Source organism: Salmo salar, chromosome 14 (assembly GCF_965601325.2).
Source record: "Salmo salar chromosome 14, fSalSal1, whole genome shotgun sequence".
Classification (NCBI taxonomy): domain Eukaryota; kingdom Metazoa; phylum Chordata; class Actinopteri; order Salmoniformes; family Salmonidae; genus Salmo; species Salmo salar.
The window spans coordinates 70,917,318-70,937,700 of NC_138304.1; the positions used below are offsets into that span (position 1 = coordinate 70,917,318).

The 20,383-nt window shown below is 42.4% G+C and overlaps 1 protein-coding gene across 1 annotated transcript; it reads right to left on the minus strand.

Moving 5' to 3' along the window:
• Positions 1–14,768, minus strand: LOC106569989 (uncharacterized). The gene is made up of 8 exons (XM_014141816.3): positions 13,908–14,768; positions 9,246–9,448; positions 6,992–7,096; positions 6,817–6,909; positions 6,461–6,571; positions 6,195–6,318; positions 4,202–5,689; positions 1–3,940 (listed from the first exon to the last, which is right to left on the minus strand). The coding sequence occupies exons 1-8, from the start codon at positions 14,245–14,247 to the stop codon at positions 2,052–2,054; spliced, it is 4,353 nt and encodes a 1,450-aa protein (XP_013997291.1). The 5' UTR covers positions 14,248–14,768; the 3' UTR covers positions 1–2,051.
• Positions 14,769–20,383: the final 5,615 nt, after the last annotated feature.

Here is a 20,383-nt window from a genome sequence, read left to right on the forward strand (position 1 = left end):
TCCTTTATTACATTTTTATTTAGGTACCCAAAAAAGAAATGCAGGCAGACAGGAAACCCTTTCAACACCTGGCACAGTGATTTATCTTGGAATAAGAATAATAATGCTACCTTCAATAAAGACAAGACATTAATGCTATAAAAACATCAAGCTAATGCTTATCATGGCCAGTATCGGAGGTAACGTGTTACAGTAATATATTACTTTTCTGAGTAACAGTAATATAACGAGTCCTTTACTTTCATCATCATCTCTCTCAGCGTGTTATACACTGAGTGTACAAAACATGCTCTTCCCATGAAATAGCATTCACCTGGTCAGTATATGATCCCTTATTGATTAAATCCACTTCAAATCAGTGTAGATGAAGAGGAGACGGGTTAAAGAAGGATTTTTAAGCCTTGAGACAATTGAGGCATGGATTGTGTATGTGTGCCATTCAGAGGGTGAATGGGCAAGACAAAAGATTGAAGTGCCTTTGAACGTGGTATGGTAGTAGGTGCCAGGCACACCGGTTTGTGTCAAGAACTGCAACGCTGCTGGGTTTTTCAAGCTCAACAGTTTCCCGTCAAGAATGGTCCACCACCCAAAGGACATCCAGTCAATTTGACAACTGTGAGAAGCAGAATCCCTGTCCATGCCCTGACGAATTAAAGGTGTTCCTAATGTTTGGTATACTCAGTATATAAACTCAGAGAGGCTGGACTGAGGGCTTGTAGGCCTGCTGTAAGGCAGGTCCTCACCAGACATCACTGGCAACGACGTCACCTACGGGCACAAACCCATCGTCGCTGGACCATTCAGGACTGGCAAAAAAGTGCTCTTCACTGACTGAGCTTGTTGTCATTGCAGGCAATCTCAATGCTGTGCGTTACAGGGAAGACATCCTCCTCCCTCATGTGGTACCCTTCCTGCAGGCTCATCCTGACTTGACCCTCCAGCATGACAATGCCACCAGCCATACTGCTCGTTCTGTGCCTGATTTCCTGCAAGACAGGAAAGTCAGTGTTCTGCCATGGCCAGCGAAGAGCCCGCATCTCAATCCCATTGAGCACGTCTGGGACCTGTTGGATCGGAGGGTGAGGGCTAGGGCCATTCCCCCCCCAGAAATGTCCGGAAACTTGCAGGTGCTTTGGTGGCAGAGTGGGGTAACATCTCACAACAAGAACTGGCAAATCTGGTACAGTCCATGAGGAGATGCACTGCAGTACTTAATGCAGCTGGTGGCCACACCAGATACTGACTGTTACTTTCGATTTTGACCCCCCTTTGTTCAGGGAGACATTATTCAATTTCTGTTATTCACATGTCTGTGAAACTTGTTCAGTTTATGTCTCAGTTGTTGAATCTTATGTTCATACAAATATTTACACGTTAATTTGCTGAAAATAAACACAGTTGACAGTGAGAGGACATTTCTTTTTTTGCTGAGATATATGGCAGCTGTCATATGAACCCTACACAAAATGCATTGTAATAGTCATACCTCCTCTGTCCTTGACCTTTCCTAAATAAGTCCATTTAACACACTGACTGACGTTAGAATTTCGATATGACAATCAAGAGTGTGTTCTAAGCACTTTTAGGAGGACATGCATTCCTTTTTTTCCCCACGCTGCCCTTCCTTCACCCGACAGTTGACTAACGGCCAATCGAAACACCTAAACTATATTGAAAATAATTTCACACATATAATAACAACAATAACAATAGACGCAGTCTAAAGACCAGATTAAATTCACAGGTCTGATGGGTGACAATATCAGGCTATCAATTGTAATTGCGAATGAAGGATTCAGCACCTAGGATAGCGCCTTAGGGGTGGCTTTGCTCATCTGATACAGGTAGGCCTATAGTGGAGCTCCATGGTGCTGAATGGACAGCGGAAGAAAAAGAGAAAAAAAACACAATCACAACAAGTAATATGTAATATACTACTTTTCATGCAACAATATTGTAACGTGACAAGATGAATTTTCTTAAATGTAACAATAGATTACTTTTCTAAGTAATGAATCCCAACACTGATCACGCCACACAAATCCCCAACATTACAATGATGTGTAATGTAGGGGAGTGTAATGTAGGGGACTTGTGTGGCTATATAAACACAACTTGTTTTTTTGGTGTACCCTCAAAAGTGCTTTACGGTTGAACGCCATGCCACATGCTTGACATTTGAACGGCTTCTCTCCAGTATGTATGAGCATATGTCGTTTTCTATCTTTGCTGACATAAAAGCGTTTATCGCACACTGTGCATGGATACGGCCGCTCCCCTGTGTGCCTCCGCAGATGCTCCTGCAGCTCACTCTTCTGCCTACAACCTTTGCCACATTCTGGACACTTGAATGGCCGTTCTCCAGTGTGTGTCCGGGTGTGTATCCTCAATTCAGCCGTAGATTTGAAACCCTTCCCACAGAGGTCACAGAGGAATGGTCTCTCGCCAGTGTGCATTAACATATGCCTTCTTAACCATACCAACTGAAAAAACTTCTTCCCACAGTCTGGGCAGATGAAAGCAGCATCTGTGTGATGCAACATGTGTTGTTTCAATAGCTCTTTTCTCTGGAACCTTTTCCCACAAGTGGAGCAAGCGTGGGGTTTTCCCTCGACATGACTCTTAGAGTGCGATTGCAGTAGTTTTTCACTCCGGAAACCCTTTCCACACTCGGCGCAGAGGAACGGTTTCTCCCCTGTGTGAATTCGCTCGTGAATAGTCAGGGTATACTGTGTTCGGAATAATCGCTGGCACACTGAGCACTGGTAAGGAGTGGACTCGTTTCTTTGATGTAAGCGCAGCTCAGTTAACGAAACAAAAGTCTTCTGACAAGAAGGACAGGGGAACGGTCCCGTAAATTGATGAGTACGACTGTAGTGACTCTTCAGGTCCATGCCCTGTGAAAAGATCTCTTCACAAAAGGTGCACTTCAAGACGTCAGGGCACTTGTTGAGACTTTCCTTTTGGTGTGAAGCAATGTGCCTTACCATTGTAGCTTCAAATTTAAAAGTCTTATGGCATAGAGGACATGCTTTAGGAATTGTCTTTTTATTAGAGGACTGTGCTGTAGTGGTGGGGGCTTGAGAGATTGGTGGTTCCTGGGTTGCTGTACTGGAAGGCTGAGGAATGTCATTTTTATTTTCCCTTGGAGCCAGTGACCATGCTGGCTTAGTCCCATGTTTGTAAACTCTCTCTAACCGACAACCTCTTTTATTCTGCTGGTGTCTCTTCCTTTGACTGTGGGATACAAAAGCCTTCAAAGCACTGGGACACTTAAAGCGGCTCTTGTCTGGGGCGTGATGGTGAAGAAAGTGGCTTTTCAAACTAGACGTTTGTGAAAACGTTGCATGGCATACAGGGCATGTTTTGGAATGATTTGCATTTAAGGAAAGTTCTGGAATGATGCGAGCAGAAGGGCTTTTTGATCTTAGCTCCTTCCTTTTTTTGACGGCTTCACTTGTAGGACAACCTCTTTTGTTACTCTGGTGTTTCTTCAAATCACGGAGGAAGGCAAAACCCTTCAGACAAAGAGGACACTTAAAAAGTATTTTGCCTTTGTGAAATATAATAAGATGACTTCTCAACATATATTGAAATTCAAAAGTCTTATGGCATAGATGGCATGTTTTGGGATCACTACTTGCATTACTGGACTGTCCTGATATCCTGTCATTCTTTCCATGCTGGTGTTCATTGACCTCCTGTTGTTTCATCATCTCCTCACACTCACGCTGCTGATGTTTATGTAAGTCGTCCTGATGGTCAAAGCCTTCCCCACACTGGGTGCACTGGTGAGGACTCTGCTCAGTGTGAGTTCGCATGTGTGTTGTCAAATCCTTCGCTTCAACAAAACTCTTCCCACATAAGGAGCAAATTTTGGCACGCTTGCTTCTTTTAGGAGACTGCTCTGCGGTATGGGAAACAGGACCAGGAGCACCAACTGGTGTTGGAAGAGAGAAGTACCATTGTTAGAAGGTTACAGATGTCACTCTCACCCCTAACTTGAGCCTTGGAATACATTTTCCACACACACCACTAACTTAAATCTTGGAATGAATTACACACACACACACACACACACACACACACACACACACACACACACACACACACACACACACACACACACACACACACACACACACACACACACACACACACACGTCAAAAATATATCGTTTTAAAAAAATGTTTTACTCACCTGTCATAAGACTGTTGTCATCAAGTTGGGTCAGCAGCACTACGGGATGAAGTTCTAAATCAGACACCTCTTCAACCACGTGTTGTTTTCTTCCAATATTCATTCTGCTGTCACTTTCATCCCCTTTTCTCTCTTCTGTTTGCTCTCCGGGGAGTGCCTTGACTTTCACTTTCCTAGACGCCATTTTCTCATGTAGATGCTCCAGCTCTACAGAAGGCCCTTCATCCTGATCCGAAGACACGACTTCGCCATCTGAAACCTTGCCAGTTCCCTTGGAATCAGGCATATCAGGCATGTTGGCTAGAAATGTGTGCAGTTCAGAAAAGAACGGACAGGTTGCTCGGCCACTAATGCTTGGGTTCCTCAGTGCTTGTCTGTAGCTGTGCTTCATGTGCTTAATCTTTGATTGGCACTGCTTCCACGTCCTTCTGATGCCAATGTTCTTTAGCCGCTCTGAAACTTCACTGTACGCATGTTTTTTTCGGTAACTTTGCTCCATCATCTGAAGAACCTGTTTGTTTGACCACACGGAGATCAGCGCTTTCGTCCCCTCCAGGGTCCAGGTCCGCGTGTCATTGTCTGCCGATGTTGTCGAAGACATGTCTTCAACCATCTGTTTGCGACAATGTTTTTTGGGGGGGCTTTTCATCTTGCTGTCACTTTGAGGGATGCAAAATGTTTCATCCTCCTTTTTCTCTTTGGTTTGCTCTCCGGGGAGTGTCTTGTCTTTCACTTTTCTGGAAATAATTTTCTCACGTTGAGGCGCCAACTCGACAGCCACAGAAGGCCCTTTATCCCGATCCAAAGACATGACTCCTCCATCTGAAATCTTGCCAGTTTCCTTGGACTCAGGCATATCAGTCACCGCGGCAAGAAATTTGTGCAGCTTAGAAAAGAACGGACACGGTCGGCTGCTTGGGTTCCTCAGTGTTTCTCTGTAGCGCCACTTCAAGGCTTTTATCTTATTGTGGCACTGCTTGGTTGTCTTTTTGATACCAAGCTCCTTTAGACACTCCGAAATTTCACTGTAAACATGTTTTTTTCTATAGCTTTGCTCCATCTTATGAAGAATCTGTTCATCCGACCATACAGAGATAAGTGATTTTGTCTCCTCAGGTGTCCAGCAGGTCCATCCAACCTCGTCTGCTGTCATCGATGATGTTGAGGACATGTCTTCTCCATCTACAATCTCTACCTTTAAAACATCATAAGCCAAGTCATGTTGCAGTCTCTCCTCATAGACGTTCTCTCCCCATTCCTCTGTCCTTCCATCCACCATTTCCACTGCCTTCTTAACCGTGTCCAAACTCATTCCCAGCTCCTTCTCTGCATTATCTTGCTCTATCAAAGTGTCCCTTTCATTTCTGGATGCACACGTGGATAAAGACTGGCTATGCGAGCGTGCTTCAACAATGTCCATTTCTATCCTCTCTGAGAGCGAGTGAGACAGTGAAGAGAGGATACGATCATCAGCACCAGATGAAGGAGCTGAAACATTAGAAAAATATAAATATTTAGTCTGCCTGTGATTGCTACATACATTTTTGGATTTGAATGATATATGCTATGATGATATATGATTCTTGAAGAATATAACTTGTAAATGCCTCATGAGCTTAGTTCAACTGTCGTAGCCCATCAAAATGAAAATATACGTTTGTTTTACTCAATTTTATAGCCTCAAATCATGGTTAAAACTACAATTTTGGTATGGATGGTCAGTCCTTGTATCCATAGCTTTGTCTATGAATATGAGAGTGGTTACATTTTTCCAATTCCATCCCTCAGATGTTTACTAAATGAATATCTTGAAAATAGAAACAAAGCCTAAATTCCCCCAGAGGCCTCGCTGCTTACGCCCACGATTCCTTTCAAAACAACTGGGAGCATCTCTGCAACAGTTACACGTCCAGTGTAGCAGCCGCTACATTTAAAAACGTCATGGAAAAACTTATTTGCCACTGTATGAAAACAGAGCTGGAAAAAAGCCTACCATTAGTGAACAAATGGCCATGGCATCTGTTGTGCTGGAGGAGAGTCTTCAAAGGCTGAGGTTGAGTCACAGACTGTGCACACTCCTTCAGCACAGATGGAGCAGGTCTGAGCCATGATACAGTCTGTGAAGGGGAGGTGGTTTAAAATGAGCAACAAATTCAATTCACCAAATGACAAAAGTAAGGTATGGTAGGCTCCGCAATATCAACAACTCTTAAAATCGGCCAAGGTTGCCACTATTGGCTCTTCCCAAATTGCACCTACCTGTTGAAAGGTTGGCGTTGGAAGCAACTTCTCCAGCCTGACGAGGAACTCCCACATCAGAGTCTGCAGTGCTGCGTCATACCTGGGCCCGAATTCTTCTGGAAAAACATCCTAGAGGAAACAAAGTGCATCTGAGTGGTGTATAACAGAGTGTAAGGCATCCTATTGACATCATTAGTAGCTATACAAGTCAACTCAATATTAGCTAATGCAGGTTGGGGTTCAGCATTACTGAGTTAGCCAGTAACAAGGACTTCAATGGAATAAGATGTGGAACAGATTGTGCACACATTGCTGTACAGTTTACCTCTTTGATTTAAATGTCTGTTTAGCAGAAACATTGTTCTCACACCAACCTGGAAGAAGTGTTCCCTCTCAATTGGGTCATCTAGAAGAGTTTGGACGAGTTCCAAGAAGTTTGATTCCGATGCCTCCACCTCTGTATCTATCTACAGCAAGTATACATAACACAGTTAGTAAATGAACCTAGCCAACAGAGTCACAAGGCTTGATCACTTGAGTGGCACTCACCTCCTTTTCTCTATGAGTGATGATGCAGGTCCTCATTCTGCTCAGGTGTGGCTGGATGGTCTCTGGGTCGGCTGAACAATCAGAGCGACATAACTCTAGAACCAGCTGTCAACAACAAACAGGTAACACCGAGGCATTTTAGATGCAAACCAATCCGGCAGTGAGTATGGTATAAGAATGTTAAAGTAAGTGTTACACAGTATATAAATGCACTTACAAATGCGTATAATATTGAACCCTTATGTATCATCATGCATACTTATTTTCAATGGTTGCACAGTTAAGCAATAGTTATTTTCTCACTTTTGGGTGTGATTGCATTGTTGCTCTGTCCCAGGAACAGAAGAGGTTGGTTTTCATAATGTGTCTTGACCCACCTTTGAAACCCTGATGCCCTGATCAAATTTACATCCAGGACATTGCTGAATCCTCATTCTTAACACATTACCCATATGGTTTGTTTTCAGACCAATAGCCCCACATTTGAAACCTTGATGATTAATTGGTACACTTGTTTATTCCAGGGATGAAAGCCTCATCTGAAGATCTCAAGCCATATTATTGGTGTGGTTTGCTGGTTTTGGAGAAATTCCCACGACTTTGTGAGATGTGCACATCTGTGAAACATGCTTGAAATAAAGACGACCTGGAACGTGCCCAGAAGTGTGTTGACACAGACCTGGCCAGAGTGAATTTACAAATGTGCCCCATCTCCCCTGATTTCAGAGCACTCTCGTCTGTGTGCCAGAGGGCAGAATAACTGATGAATTTACAAAACGCTCGACACCCGTTGAATATGGCCGGTGACAGTAAACATCGGGAAAAAAGCTTAATTAAATTGTTGCCAGCAGCACAGTTACCAATGATCTGGATAACATGAAAACAGCTTAACCAGCTCTGCTAGGACAAGTAAAATGGTCATTGAGGTGCTCTCTCATTAATGTCTTGAAGTAGCTAGCAAGCTAGCTAACGTTAGCTAGTTAGCTTGACTGCCTTTGTGAGGTCTGAAGTCTTGGATCAACCCTACTCCTAGGCCAGAGCGACCAGTGTGTGCTCTAAACGCTCCGATTTACAAACGGACAATTTACCAACGCCCAGAGCGCACTCTGAGCTCTCTCTGACACTCCAGAGTGAATTTACGAACGCACCCATAGTGCGGCGCACCCATAGTGCATCGTGTAGAATCAGGATGGACATGGATATGAAAAGCGTGCGAAGGCCAGAAAGAAGAGATTGAGCGAAAGGAACGTTCACAAGAAAATAAATTTCAGAGGGTACATTCTCTATACAATTTGTTTCACTTTTGGATACAGAAATCCTGTTGATTATTTAGAAGGAAAGAAATTCCACAAATTAACAAGGCACACCTGTTAATTGAAATGCATTTTCGTGAAGCTGGTTGAGAGAAAGCCAAGAGATATTTTTTATTTGTTTAACAGTTTGTCTTCACTATTATTCTACAATGTAAAAAATAGTAAAAATAAAGAAAAACCCTGGAATGAGTAGGTGTGTCCAAACTTTTGACTGGTACCGTACATGAGAGAAGATGACACTAAACTTCAATGAATGGTGGGTATGAAGAGCAAAACATTAAACATTGTGAGAAGATACCCCCACTGTTTCACCAAACAAAAGTATTACGGTTACCATTTCACACCAGAGCATTCCCCATACTTGGACCATCACAGAGAAGTGGTAAGTGTGTTGATATCATCTGGTAAGCGGTAATATGTTGGGAATGATGATTGAATAATGTCCTGAATGTAAATTTGGCCACGGTTTCATATGTGGGTCAAGACATCATGAAAACCAACCTCTTCTGTTCCTGGGACAGAGCACCAATGCAAATAACTAATTGTTCAACTGTGCAACTATTGAATAGAAGGTTGCATGATGGTACATAAGGGTTAATCTTACACGCATTTGTTAAGTGCATTTAAACATTGTTAATAACTGGATGTAAATATTGGCTCACTATTTGGCAAACAGACCAGTTATTGCACTATTTTGACCAATGCAATATAACTATTTATTCATGATTTATAATGCATTTACAAATGATGAAATGTTAATAACATAATTATAACCCCTTTACAAGTGGAACCTTATAGTAAAGTATTACCGGATTTGTTTTATTTTACCTTTCTTTTAACTGGGAGTCCCATTGAGACCAAGGTCTCTTTCTCAAGGGAGCCCTGCATGCACACAAATGTCACCCTACGTTCTACTTCAGTCATACCCCTCCATCTCTCACCTGTGCTCGCAGCCCCATGATGAGTTGTACTTTCTCTCTGTAACTCATCAGATCAGGGATCATCTCCAACACAGTGGTGACAAACTCCTCCACCAACCCATAGTCCATTGTGTCTCTCCGCTGAACAACTTGCCATAGAGCTGCCGACACCAGCCGCAGTGGAGGAACCAAAAGACGCAGAGACGACAGAGGAAGAGGAAGACCTGGTAGGAAAGAAAACATTTGGTGACATTCCAGGCCATCTTTTATTGCGATTGCCACATACAGATTATCAGATTGTACACGTCATGGAGTGGTTTTGTTGCTGCGTAGCTAAATGTGGGTGGCAGGAGCCTAGTGGCTAGCCATCTACTGGACAGGTTATGTTCCTACTTCTACACTGTCATAATGAAACAGACATTTGTTAACTACATGAATGAAGGCAACTAAGATGACAAATAATAGAGCCTGCATTTCACTTATAAGTAGCCTACATGCATTTATTTGACACTTCTCAATATAACAACTGACCTATACTACAATCAATTTAACATAATGAAGCTTTGGTTTTCAGATGTAAGAAAGTTTTTTAAGCCTCCCCACCTTAATTACCAAGAAATATCACAGTAGTGCCTTTCTACTTTCTAAATCCATCCTGAATCCACCCTTCCTGTGGGATCAAGATTATATGGATTTTCTGCATTAAAACCAACCTATCCTAATCCTGATTAAAGGTCAGACTGGATTACCAAATCCGTATTCAGAGGATGAGAATCTTATTTTTCAGTTTTGAAATACCCAACATTTAATCCAATTTAGGGCTGTGACTGTCATGGAATTTTGGATGACTGTAATTGGACAGCCAAATGACCGAGGTCACCATAATAACGGTTCAAAAAACGTTGACCCATATTTTGTCCTCTCCTCCGCTCCTGACTGCATGTGCTGCTATAGAAATTCAATGGACGTCCCCATTCAATTCAATGATGGTGGACTGGCGGCCATTGCCAGTGTACCCAGAGCAGCAAAGCAGGAAGTAAAATATGTGCTGTGATTTTTGGATTCAACTCAACTGACATTACAAAAAAATAAAATACATTCCATTGAATGAACATTCTACATACAAACACTTACTCCATCATTTGCTCACACACACACACACATTTATACTGACTATCATCATATACGCTGCTGCTACTCTGTTTATCATATATCCTGATGCCTAGCCTAGTCCCCTTAGGCCTCCTTATCGCTTTTTAACGAGAAAAATGGCATAAAAATTGATTTTAAACAGCGGTTGACATGCTTCGAAGTACGGCAATGGAATATTTAGAAATGTTTTGTCACGAAACGCATCGTGCGCGTGACCCTTCGTCACCCTTGGATAGTGTCTTGAACGCACGAACAAAACGCCGCTATTTGGATATAACAATGGATTATTTTGAACCAAACCAACATTTGTTATTGAAGTAGCAGTCCTGGGAGTGCATTCTGACGAAGAACACCAAAGGTAATCAAACTTTTCTAATAGTAAATCTGACTTTGGTGAAGGCTAAACTTGCTGGGTGTCTAAATAGCTAGCCCTGTGATGCCAGGCTATGTAGTCAGAATATTGCAAAATGTGCTTTCACAGAAAAGCTATTTTAAAATTGGACACCTCGATTGCACAAAGGAGTTCTGTATCTATAATTCTTAAAATAATTGTTATGTTTTTTGTGAACGTTTATCGTGAGTAATTTAGTAAATTCACCGGAAGTGTTCGGTGGGAATGCTAGTTCTGAACGTCACATGCTAATGTAAAAAGCTGGTTTTTGATATAAATATGAACTTGATTGAACAAAACATGCATGTATTGTATAACATAATGTCCTAGGGTTGTCATCTGATGAAGATCAAAGGTTAGTGCTGCATTTAGCTGTGGTTTTGTTTTTTGTGACATTATATCCTAGCTTGAAAAATGGGTGTCTGATTATTTCTGGCTGGGTACTCTGCTGACATAATCTAATGTTTTGCTTTCGCTGTAAAGCCTTTTTGAAATCGGACAGTGTGGTTAGATAAAGGAGAGTCTTGTCTTTAAAATGGTGTAAAATAGTCATATGTTTGAAAAATGAAGCCTTTGTATTTTTGAGGAATTTCTAATTTGCGCCACGCCTATCATTGTATATCGGAGCAGGTGTTCCGCTAGCGGAACGTCTAGATGTAAGAGGTTAACAGAGTCAAAAGCTTTGGCCAGGTCAATGAATACGGCAGCACAGTATTGTTTCTTATCGATGGCGGTTACGATGTCTTTTAGGACCTTGAGCGTGGCTGAGGTGCACCCACGACCAGCTCTGAAACCAGATTGCATAGCGGAGAGGGTGCGGTGGGATTCGAAATGGTCGGTAATCTGTTTGTTGACTTGGCTTTCGAAGACCTTAGAAAGGCAGGGTAGGATGGATATAGGTCTGTAGCAATTTGGGTCAAGAGTGTCACCTCCTTTGAAGAGGGGGATGACAGCAGCTGCTTTCCAATCTATGGGAATCTCAGACGTCACAAAAGAGAGGTTGAACAGGCTAGTAATAGGGGTTGCAATAATTTCGGCAGATAATTTTAGAAAGAAAGGGTCCAGATTGTCAAGCCCAGCTGATTTGTAGGGGTCCAGATTTTGCAGCTCTTTCAGAACATCAGCTGACTGGATTTGGGAGAAGGAGAAATGGGGGAGGCTTGGGCGAGTAGCTGTGGGGGGTGCAATGCTGTTGAATGCAGTAGGGGTAGTTAGGTGGAAAGCATGGCCAGCCGTAGAAAAATGCTTATTGAAATTCTCAATTATAGTGGGCTTATCGGTGGTGACAGAGTTTCCTATCCTCAGTGCAGTGGGCAGTTGAGAGGAGGTGTTCTTATTCTCCATGGACTTTACAATGTCCCAGAACTTTTTAGAGTTTGAGTTGCAGGAAGCAAATTTCTGTTTGAAAAAGCTAGCCTTGGCGTTAACTGCCTGTGTGTACTGGTTTCTAACTTCCCTGAAAAGTTGCATATCGCGGGGGCAGTTTGATGCTAATGCAGAACGCCACAGGATATTTACAAACGTGCAACAACCGTTGAATATGACCGGTGTCAGTAAACGTCTGCAAAAAAACAATGAAATTGTTGCCAGCAGCACAGTTACAGCCACCAATGCTCTAGATAACATGAAAACAGCTCAACCAGCTCTGCTAGGGCAAGTAAAATGGTCAGAGTGAGGTGTTCTCCTGTGTGTCTGGAAGTAGCAAGCTAGCCAACTTTAGCCAGGTAGTTTTGGTGCTTCAGCAAAACGCTCTGAATCTGGATTTATGAACTCCCCTTAAAATTTGAAATTATTGCATCACAATACCAGGCAGCCATTGCGAGTGTACCCATGAGTTTACCAGTCAAATTGCCAGGGTTAGAGGTTATATTCATTATATTCCTGTGTGCTGCTGCTGCATTGTGGTCATTCAGTCAGCTGTTTGTTAGGGTCAGAATTTGCAGGCTATCGTTACACTTGTTGACACTACTGCACTGGGGTCGGAACGCAGTCATGGTTAGATTAAAAGATTGCGGAGCCAGCGTGAGATATGGGTCGGAAAATGTACCTCAATGCAGGGATGGGAAGTGCCACTACAATTTTATCTATATCCAAACTGATACATCGAGAGGATTGAAATACTGCTGTTTTTCCAGAAAACGTACCTTTTCGCCTTATTGTTGGCTAGCAGTAGCCACACCAGCCATTTAGGAATGGCACGTCATGTTGATCAACAAAGGAGCTGATTGGCTGACAATGCCATTCCAAAATGGTTGCAGTGACTACTGCTAGCTAGCATGAGGACGAAAAGGGCAGTTTCCCATAAAAACTAGCAGTATTTAAATCTTCAACGTATCAGTTTGGATATAGGTAAAATTTGGAGTACATCCCATCCCTGCATTGAGGTACGTTTTCCGACCGGGCCCTGCGGTTGTGTTTTTGAGCAAGGCACTTAATCCACTCAGGGGTGCTGTGTGCACACTGTGCCTTAATGTGTGTGTGTGTGTGTGTGTGTCTGGGGTTTTGGGAAAGACTGAGGACGAATTTCCATTCTAACTAATCTTGCCCACCAGCCGCTCATCAAATCTGCAAAGTTTCTTAGGAGCTAGAAGCAGAACTGCCATGTTTGTCGGCGCCATCTTGCCATATCGAACCTATATGTGATACCAATTAAGCCTGGGGACAGGTTACATTCTTTACAAAAAGCCCAATACGGATGTTTTTTCCCCACTAATTGGTTTAAATTAGCTAATCAAACCAGCTCTTAAAAAGATCTGATGTAAAAAGATCTGAAGTGATTGGTCAACACCAATTTGTGGGGAAAATATCATAATTGGGCTACCGGTCTAAACATAGCCTTAAACTCTTGAAGATTATTATGTTGAGCTGTTTGACAGAGTTTACACAGGCAGCCATATTTTTATATATTTTTCCAGTAATTAGTCTTTTGACCAATAACATCAGATCTTTTCACATCAATATATATATTTTTTGGAGCTTGTTATGATTGGTCCATTGAAAACAATATCAGAATTGGGCTGCGAATTCGAGAAATGAATATCGCGCCACATTAAAAAATAAATAATTGGCTATCCATGTAGTTAAGAAAACAATTGTCAAGTTTGACACTGAAAACTATGAATGTAACCTGATTTTCTTACCAGTATCTTCCTCCTCGTCAGTTTCCTTGGACTCGGGCATGTCAGGCATGGCGGCGAGAAATTCGTGCAGTTCAGAAAAGAACGGACACGGTCGGCTACTGCTTGGGTTTCTCAGTGTTTCTCTGTATCTCCACTTCAAGGCCTTAATCTTGTTTTGGCACTGCTTCCACGTCCGTTTGACACCAAGGTCTTTTAACCGCTCCGAAATTTCGCTGTAAACATGTTTGTTTCTGTACGTTTGCTCCATCTTCAGAAGAATCTGCTCGTCTGACCATACCGAGATCAGCGCCTTTGTCTCATCCGCGGACCATGTCCATCCGACATCGTCTGCCAATGACATTGTCGATCTAGTTTTTTGATAGTAGCCTACAGCAACTAGTAAATGAGATAATACAAGGTTAATATTAGTGTTAGTAGCTAAGTCCAAAAGCTTTGGTCGTCTAAACAAAGTGGTGGTCTACTCCCTCTTTGGCTGGCTACTTCGACGTGACGTCATCTACAAGAAAACATGGTCGATTTCCAGGTGGGCTTCTTTGTAGTCGTGCTGTGAATCTGCATTTTGCCAAATATGTTATAAATACAAAGTAATACGAACTAACTTGCCGAAGTACGTTTGATTAAAATGTATCAATAAACCAGTCCAGAAGATGGCATCAATGTCTGCACACTGAGTTAAATTGTATCATAAGCGGAAGAAAAAATACCTAGATCACCTTTACTCCACATAGAGAGAAGAATACAAAAGCTCGCCCTCCACTTGGCAAATTTGATTAACGCTTACAAGCAAAAACTCAAACAGGAAGTACCAGTTACGCGCTCAATACGGAAGTGGTCTGACGAAGCAAACGCAAACGCTAAATTAGAGGACTGTTTCGCTAGCACAGACTGGAATATGTTCCGGGATTCATGATGGCGCTGAAGAGTCAACAGCTTTATTAATAAGTACATCTACGACGTTGTCCCCACAGTGACTGTACATACATAGTTGATTTGCAAATACGAGCACTTTTGGATGTTAAATGCTTTAGAAAATGAAACGTTATAACGGCTTTTTATATATCTGAATATTTTCTTCACTCTGTCTGTAGACAAGATAGATGAGTGGCTGAGACCATACTTTAAAAGAATATAAAGATTTGTATTGGTTCCCCCAAATACCTGAGGGGAAATGTCATTATTTCCACGTCATAAAATGTGCTATTTTAGTTGAAAAGGAAGGTGTTTTATATAACATTTCAAATGACATTTGTGTTTTATATATTTTTTTATTACTATTTGTAAGTTTTAATTATATGTATTTATCATTGTCATGTCTAAATGTCTATATATGCCTTGATACTCAGAAACATCTATTTACCTAATCAAAATCTTAATATTTTACATTATTTTAGGAAATATCTTAAGAACATACATATAAAGTTCACATATGGGAAAAATCATCAATATCAATTGTAATTTAATACACCCTTTCCTGACTGAGTGTTGTGGTAATGACAGAGTGTGGTGGAAATTACATTTCATATAAAACAACCGATGGAAAACTCCATTAAACATTGTCACAGTTGTACAGGTTTAATTGTATTGAAGATATAGAACAGACCATTCAAAACCCCAAAAAACAGCATATTTTAGAACAATTTGGGATTCAATGCATTAGGCATAAATACACATACAAGGTTGGAAACACTGGTTGACATTAAACACATGATTGTTCACTGGCTGCAGTCTATTGATTCAGACTCATGAGACAGGTGTGTGCTCACGCAAGATTAGGTTTTGCCCTTAATGCACTCGATTGCTTAACAAGACCAAATTTCCTCCCAGACTGTGCCATCAAGCATCACATGCCGTTTTGTCACTGGATGAGGCTCAGGGACAAGCCCAAGCACATTCCCTGGTTGGTACCATACTGTACAATGTCCTCTCATTGACCAAAATAAGCGGTTGGCTCCCACATGACTTTTGACTAGAGCACAGCTCTCTGCATCAACATCTTGTATAATACCAGGGTAAGGGTCTTCATCCTATTTCACAACACACCACTTTCCAATCAGTCCCTCATATATGTCTGCAATGGGCTGATTTGCTCTAGGAGATGGCTGTGATTATGTCAAGTTTAAGTGGAAGGTTGTGCTTTGTCTGCCTCTGTTGAATTATCACGGTCTGTGGGCCAAAACAATTACATAGATTTGGAGTCATTTGAGGGGCAGATAGGTCATCATTGTGTAGCTGTAAGACTTAAGGTGATTTTGGGGGGGGGGGGGTGTTCCTTGACAGGTATGACTCCATAACCACTCTTTTCTGGATAGCTGATCTTCTGTTACATTGGTTTATTTTCCTTTGTTTCCTTTTTCCCCCCTTTTTTTTCCTCACTGGGATTTCAGTTCAACACTTTCTTTTGTCTTGAGGTATCTTTCTTTTTGTTTCTTAAGATACTCCTGGTATCCTATAGGATCTTGTTTGATTTTGTTTTATATACACTACATGACCAAAAGCATGCAGGCAGAGTTGCAAAGAAAAAGCCATATCTCAGGCTGGCCATTAGAAAGAAAATATTAAGATGGGCAAAAGAACAGACACTGGACTGAGGAACTCTGCCTAGAAGGCCAGCATCCCGGAGTCGCCTCTTCACTGTTGATGTTGAGACTGGTGTTTTGCATGGGTACTATTTAATGAAGCTGCCAGTTGAGGACTTGTGAGGCGTCTGTTTCTCAAACTAGACACTCTAATGTACTTGTCCTCTTGCTCAGTTGTGCACCGGGGCCTCCCACTCCTCTTTCTATTCTGGTTAGAGCCAGTTTGCGCTGTTCTGTGAAGGGAGTAGTACACAGCGTTGTACGAGATCTTCAGTTTCTTGGAAATTTCTCACATGGAATAGCCTTCATTTCTCAGAACAAGAATAGACTGATGAGTTTCAGAAGAAAGTTCTCAACCACTCCACACATTTCTTGTTAACAAACTATAGTTTTGGCAAGTCTGTTAGGACATCTACTTTGTGCATGACACAAGTCATTTTTCCAACAATTGTTTACAGACAGATTATTTCACTTATAATTCACTGTATCACAATTCCAGTGGGTCAGAAGTTTACATACACTAAGTTGACTGTGCCTTTAAACAGCTTGGAAAATTCCAGAAAATGATGTCATGGCTTTAGAACCTTCGGATAGGCTAATTGACATAATTTGAGTCAATTTGAAGTGTACCTGTGGATGTTTTTCAAGGCCTACCTTCAAACTCAGTGCCTCTTTGCTTGACATCATGTGAAAATCAAAAGAAATCAGCCAAGACCCCAGAAAAAAATAGTAGACCTCCACAAGTCTGGTCTTACCTAAGACAGGGAATTTTACTAGTACTAAATGTCATGAATTGTGAAAAACTGAGTTTAAAAGTGTTTGGCTAAGGTGTATGTAAACCTCCAACTTCAACTGTATGTAAAGACAAGATAAAATCAAGAATAGTGTGATGTGTGACAATATTAGCCTATCACTTGTGAAGAATGTATTATCACTTGTGAATGATGCCCAGCTTGTGCAGTAAGGCAAGAAACAGCGCATTCCTTTTTTGTGACTTTTTAAAATCATAGTTGCACACCTAATGTAGCCTAGCCCATAGGCCTATATGTTTTGATAATGTTTGTATCACAACTAAAGTGTCCAAATAACTTACAAATGCAGCACATTAATCTGCTTTACAACCGGTGTAACTGGCATACAAGTGAGTTTCATGTTTGAGGAAGATAATATTCACCATAAAAATGCACGTTTATAATAAATCATTACATGCGCTTTTGAGAATGTTTTTTTTCCCACTAATTAATTGCATTTTGGAACATTCCCGCTTATAGCCTACTGCCTTGTGCGCATTGCTGTGCTTATAATGTGAATAAATAGCCTAATAGTTGATCAACATTTTAAGATAAGTGTTCTGATCTGTTGCATCAGCCTCATTGCTTTTAGATGTTTTTTTGATGCGAGTGGTTGTATTAATTTGGAAGTAGATGATCCGCTTCGCTCCACAGGTAATATTACATTTCATTACATTACATTGGTTTGATTTGTTTGATCTGAGCAATTTTTCTTAGCTAGCTACATAGCCGTCTTTGTATCAAAGATAATTGTGTAGTTTAGAGTAATTAGAGTAATTATCGAGGTTAGCTAGCCAGCTATTTTCGTCCTCCTAACGTAGTCAACACTGCTAGCTAGCCAACTAGCCAACTTCTACCGACTAGCAGCACTGTAGAAACTATTACATTGCAACATTACAACGGAACGACTTGATTCGTGTAGTGTTAGCTAGCTACATAGTTGTCTTTGCTGTCTTTGTATCTAAGATAATTGTGTAGTTTAGAGTAATTATCGAGGTTAGCTAGCCAGCCGCGACGCGACGCCGTTGTTCAGACTCCAGACTTAGTCAACACACCTAGTCATCATCAAACCCACTGCTAGCTAGCCAACCGTTACCGACTAGCAGCGCTGTAGAAACTAATACATTACAACGGAACGATTTGACTAGTGCAGTGTTAGCTAGCTACATAGTTGTCTTTGTCATAGCTTGATAATTGTGTAGTTTAGAGTAATTATCGAGGTTAGCTAGCCAGCTATTTTCGTCCCCCGCGACGCCATTTTTCCAAACCTAGTCAACTATTACCGACGAGCAGCATTGTAGAAACTAAATACATTACAAAGGAACGTCTTGATTAGTGCTATGTTAGCTAGCTACATAGTTGCTTTTGTATCATGATAAGGTGTAGTACTGAAACTATCGAGGTTACCTAGCCAGCTACACGTTCAAACAAAGTCAACAATGCAGCCACTGCTAGCTAGCCTACTTCACCAGCCAGCAGTACTGTATCATTTTCGTCATTTGTCAATAAGATTTTTGCAACGTAAGCTTAACTTTCTGAAAATTCGAGACGTGTAGTCCACTTGTCATTCCAATCTCCTTTGCATTAGCGTAGCCTCTTCTGTAGCTTGTCAACTATGTGTCTGTCTATCCCTGTTCTCTCCCCTCTGCACAGGCCATACACAGTGGCCGCTGCCACTCTAACCTGGTGGTCCCAGCGCGCACGACCCACGTGGAGTTCCAGGTCTCCGGCAGCCTCTGGAACTGCCGGTCTGCGGCCAACAAGGCTGAGTTCATCTCAGCCTATGCTACCCTCCAGTCCCTCGACTTCCTGGCGCTGACGGAAACATGGATTACCACAGATAACACTGCTACTCCTACTGCTCTCTCCTCGTCTGCCCACGTGTTCTCGCATACCCCGAGAGCATCTGGCCAGCGGGGTGGTGGCACTGGAATCCTCATCTCTCCCAAGTGGACATTCTCTCTTTCTCCCCTGACCCATCTGTCTATCTCCTCATTTGAATTCCATGCTGTCACAGTTACCAGCCCTTTCAAGCTTAACATCCTTATCATTTATCGCCCTCCAGGTTCCCTTGGAGAGTTCATCAATGACCTTGACGCCTTGATAAGTTCCTTTCCTGAGGATGGCTCACCTCTCACAGTTCTGGGTGACTTTAACCTCCCCACGTCTACCTTTGACTCATTCCTCTCTGCCTCCTTCTTTCCACTCCTCTCCTCTTTTGACCTCACCCTCTCACCTTCCCCCCCTACTCACAAGGCAGGCAATACGCTTGACCTCATCTTTACTAGATGCTGTTCTTCCACTAATCTCATTGCAACTCCCCTCCAAGTCTCCAACCACTACCTTGTATCCTTTTCCCTCTCGCTCTCATCCAACACTTCTCACTCTGCCCCTACTCGGATGGTATTGCGCCGTCCCAACCTTCGCTCTCTCTCTCCCGCTACTCTCTCCTCTTCCATCCTATCATCTCTTCCCTCTGCTCAAACCTTCTCCAACCTATCTCCTGATTCTGCCTCCTCAACCCTCCTCTCCTCCCTTTCTGCATCCTTTGATTTTCTCTGTCCCCTATCCTCCAGGCCGGCTCGGTCCTCCCCTCCTGCTCCGTGGCTCGACGACTCACTGCGAGCTCACAGAACAGGGCTCCGGGCAGCCGAGCGGAAATGGAGGAAAACTCGCCTCCCTGCGGACCTGGCATCCTTTCACTCCCTCCTCTCTACATTTTCCTCTTCTGTCTCTGCTGCTAAAGCCACTTTCTACCACTCTAAATTCCAAGCATCTGCCTCTAACCCTAGGAAGCTCTTTGCCACCTTCTCCTCCCTCCTGAATCCTCCCCCCCCCCCTCCCTCTCTGCGGATGACTTCGTTAACCATTTTGAATAGAAGAATGAGGACGACATCCGATCCTCGTTTGCTAAGTCAAACAACACTGCTGGTCCTGCTCACACTGCCCTAACCTGTGCTTTGACCTCTTTCTCCCCTCTCTCTCCAGATGAAATCTCGCGTCTTGTAACGGCCGGCCGCCCAACAACCTGCCCACTTGACCCTATCCCCTCCTCTCTTCTCCAGACCATTTCCGGAGACCTTCTCCCTTACCTCACCTCGCTCATCAA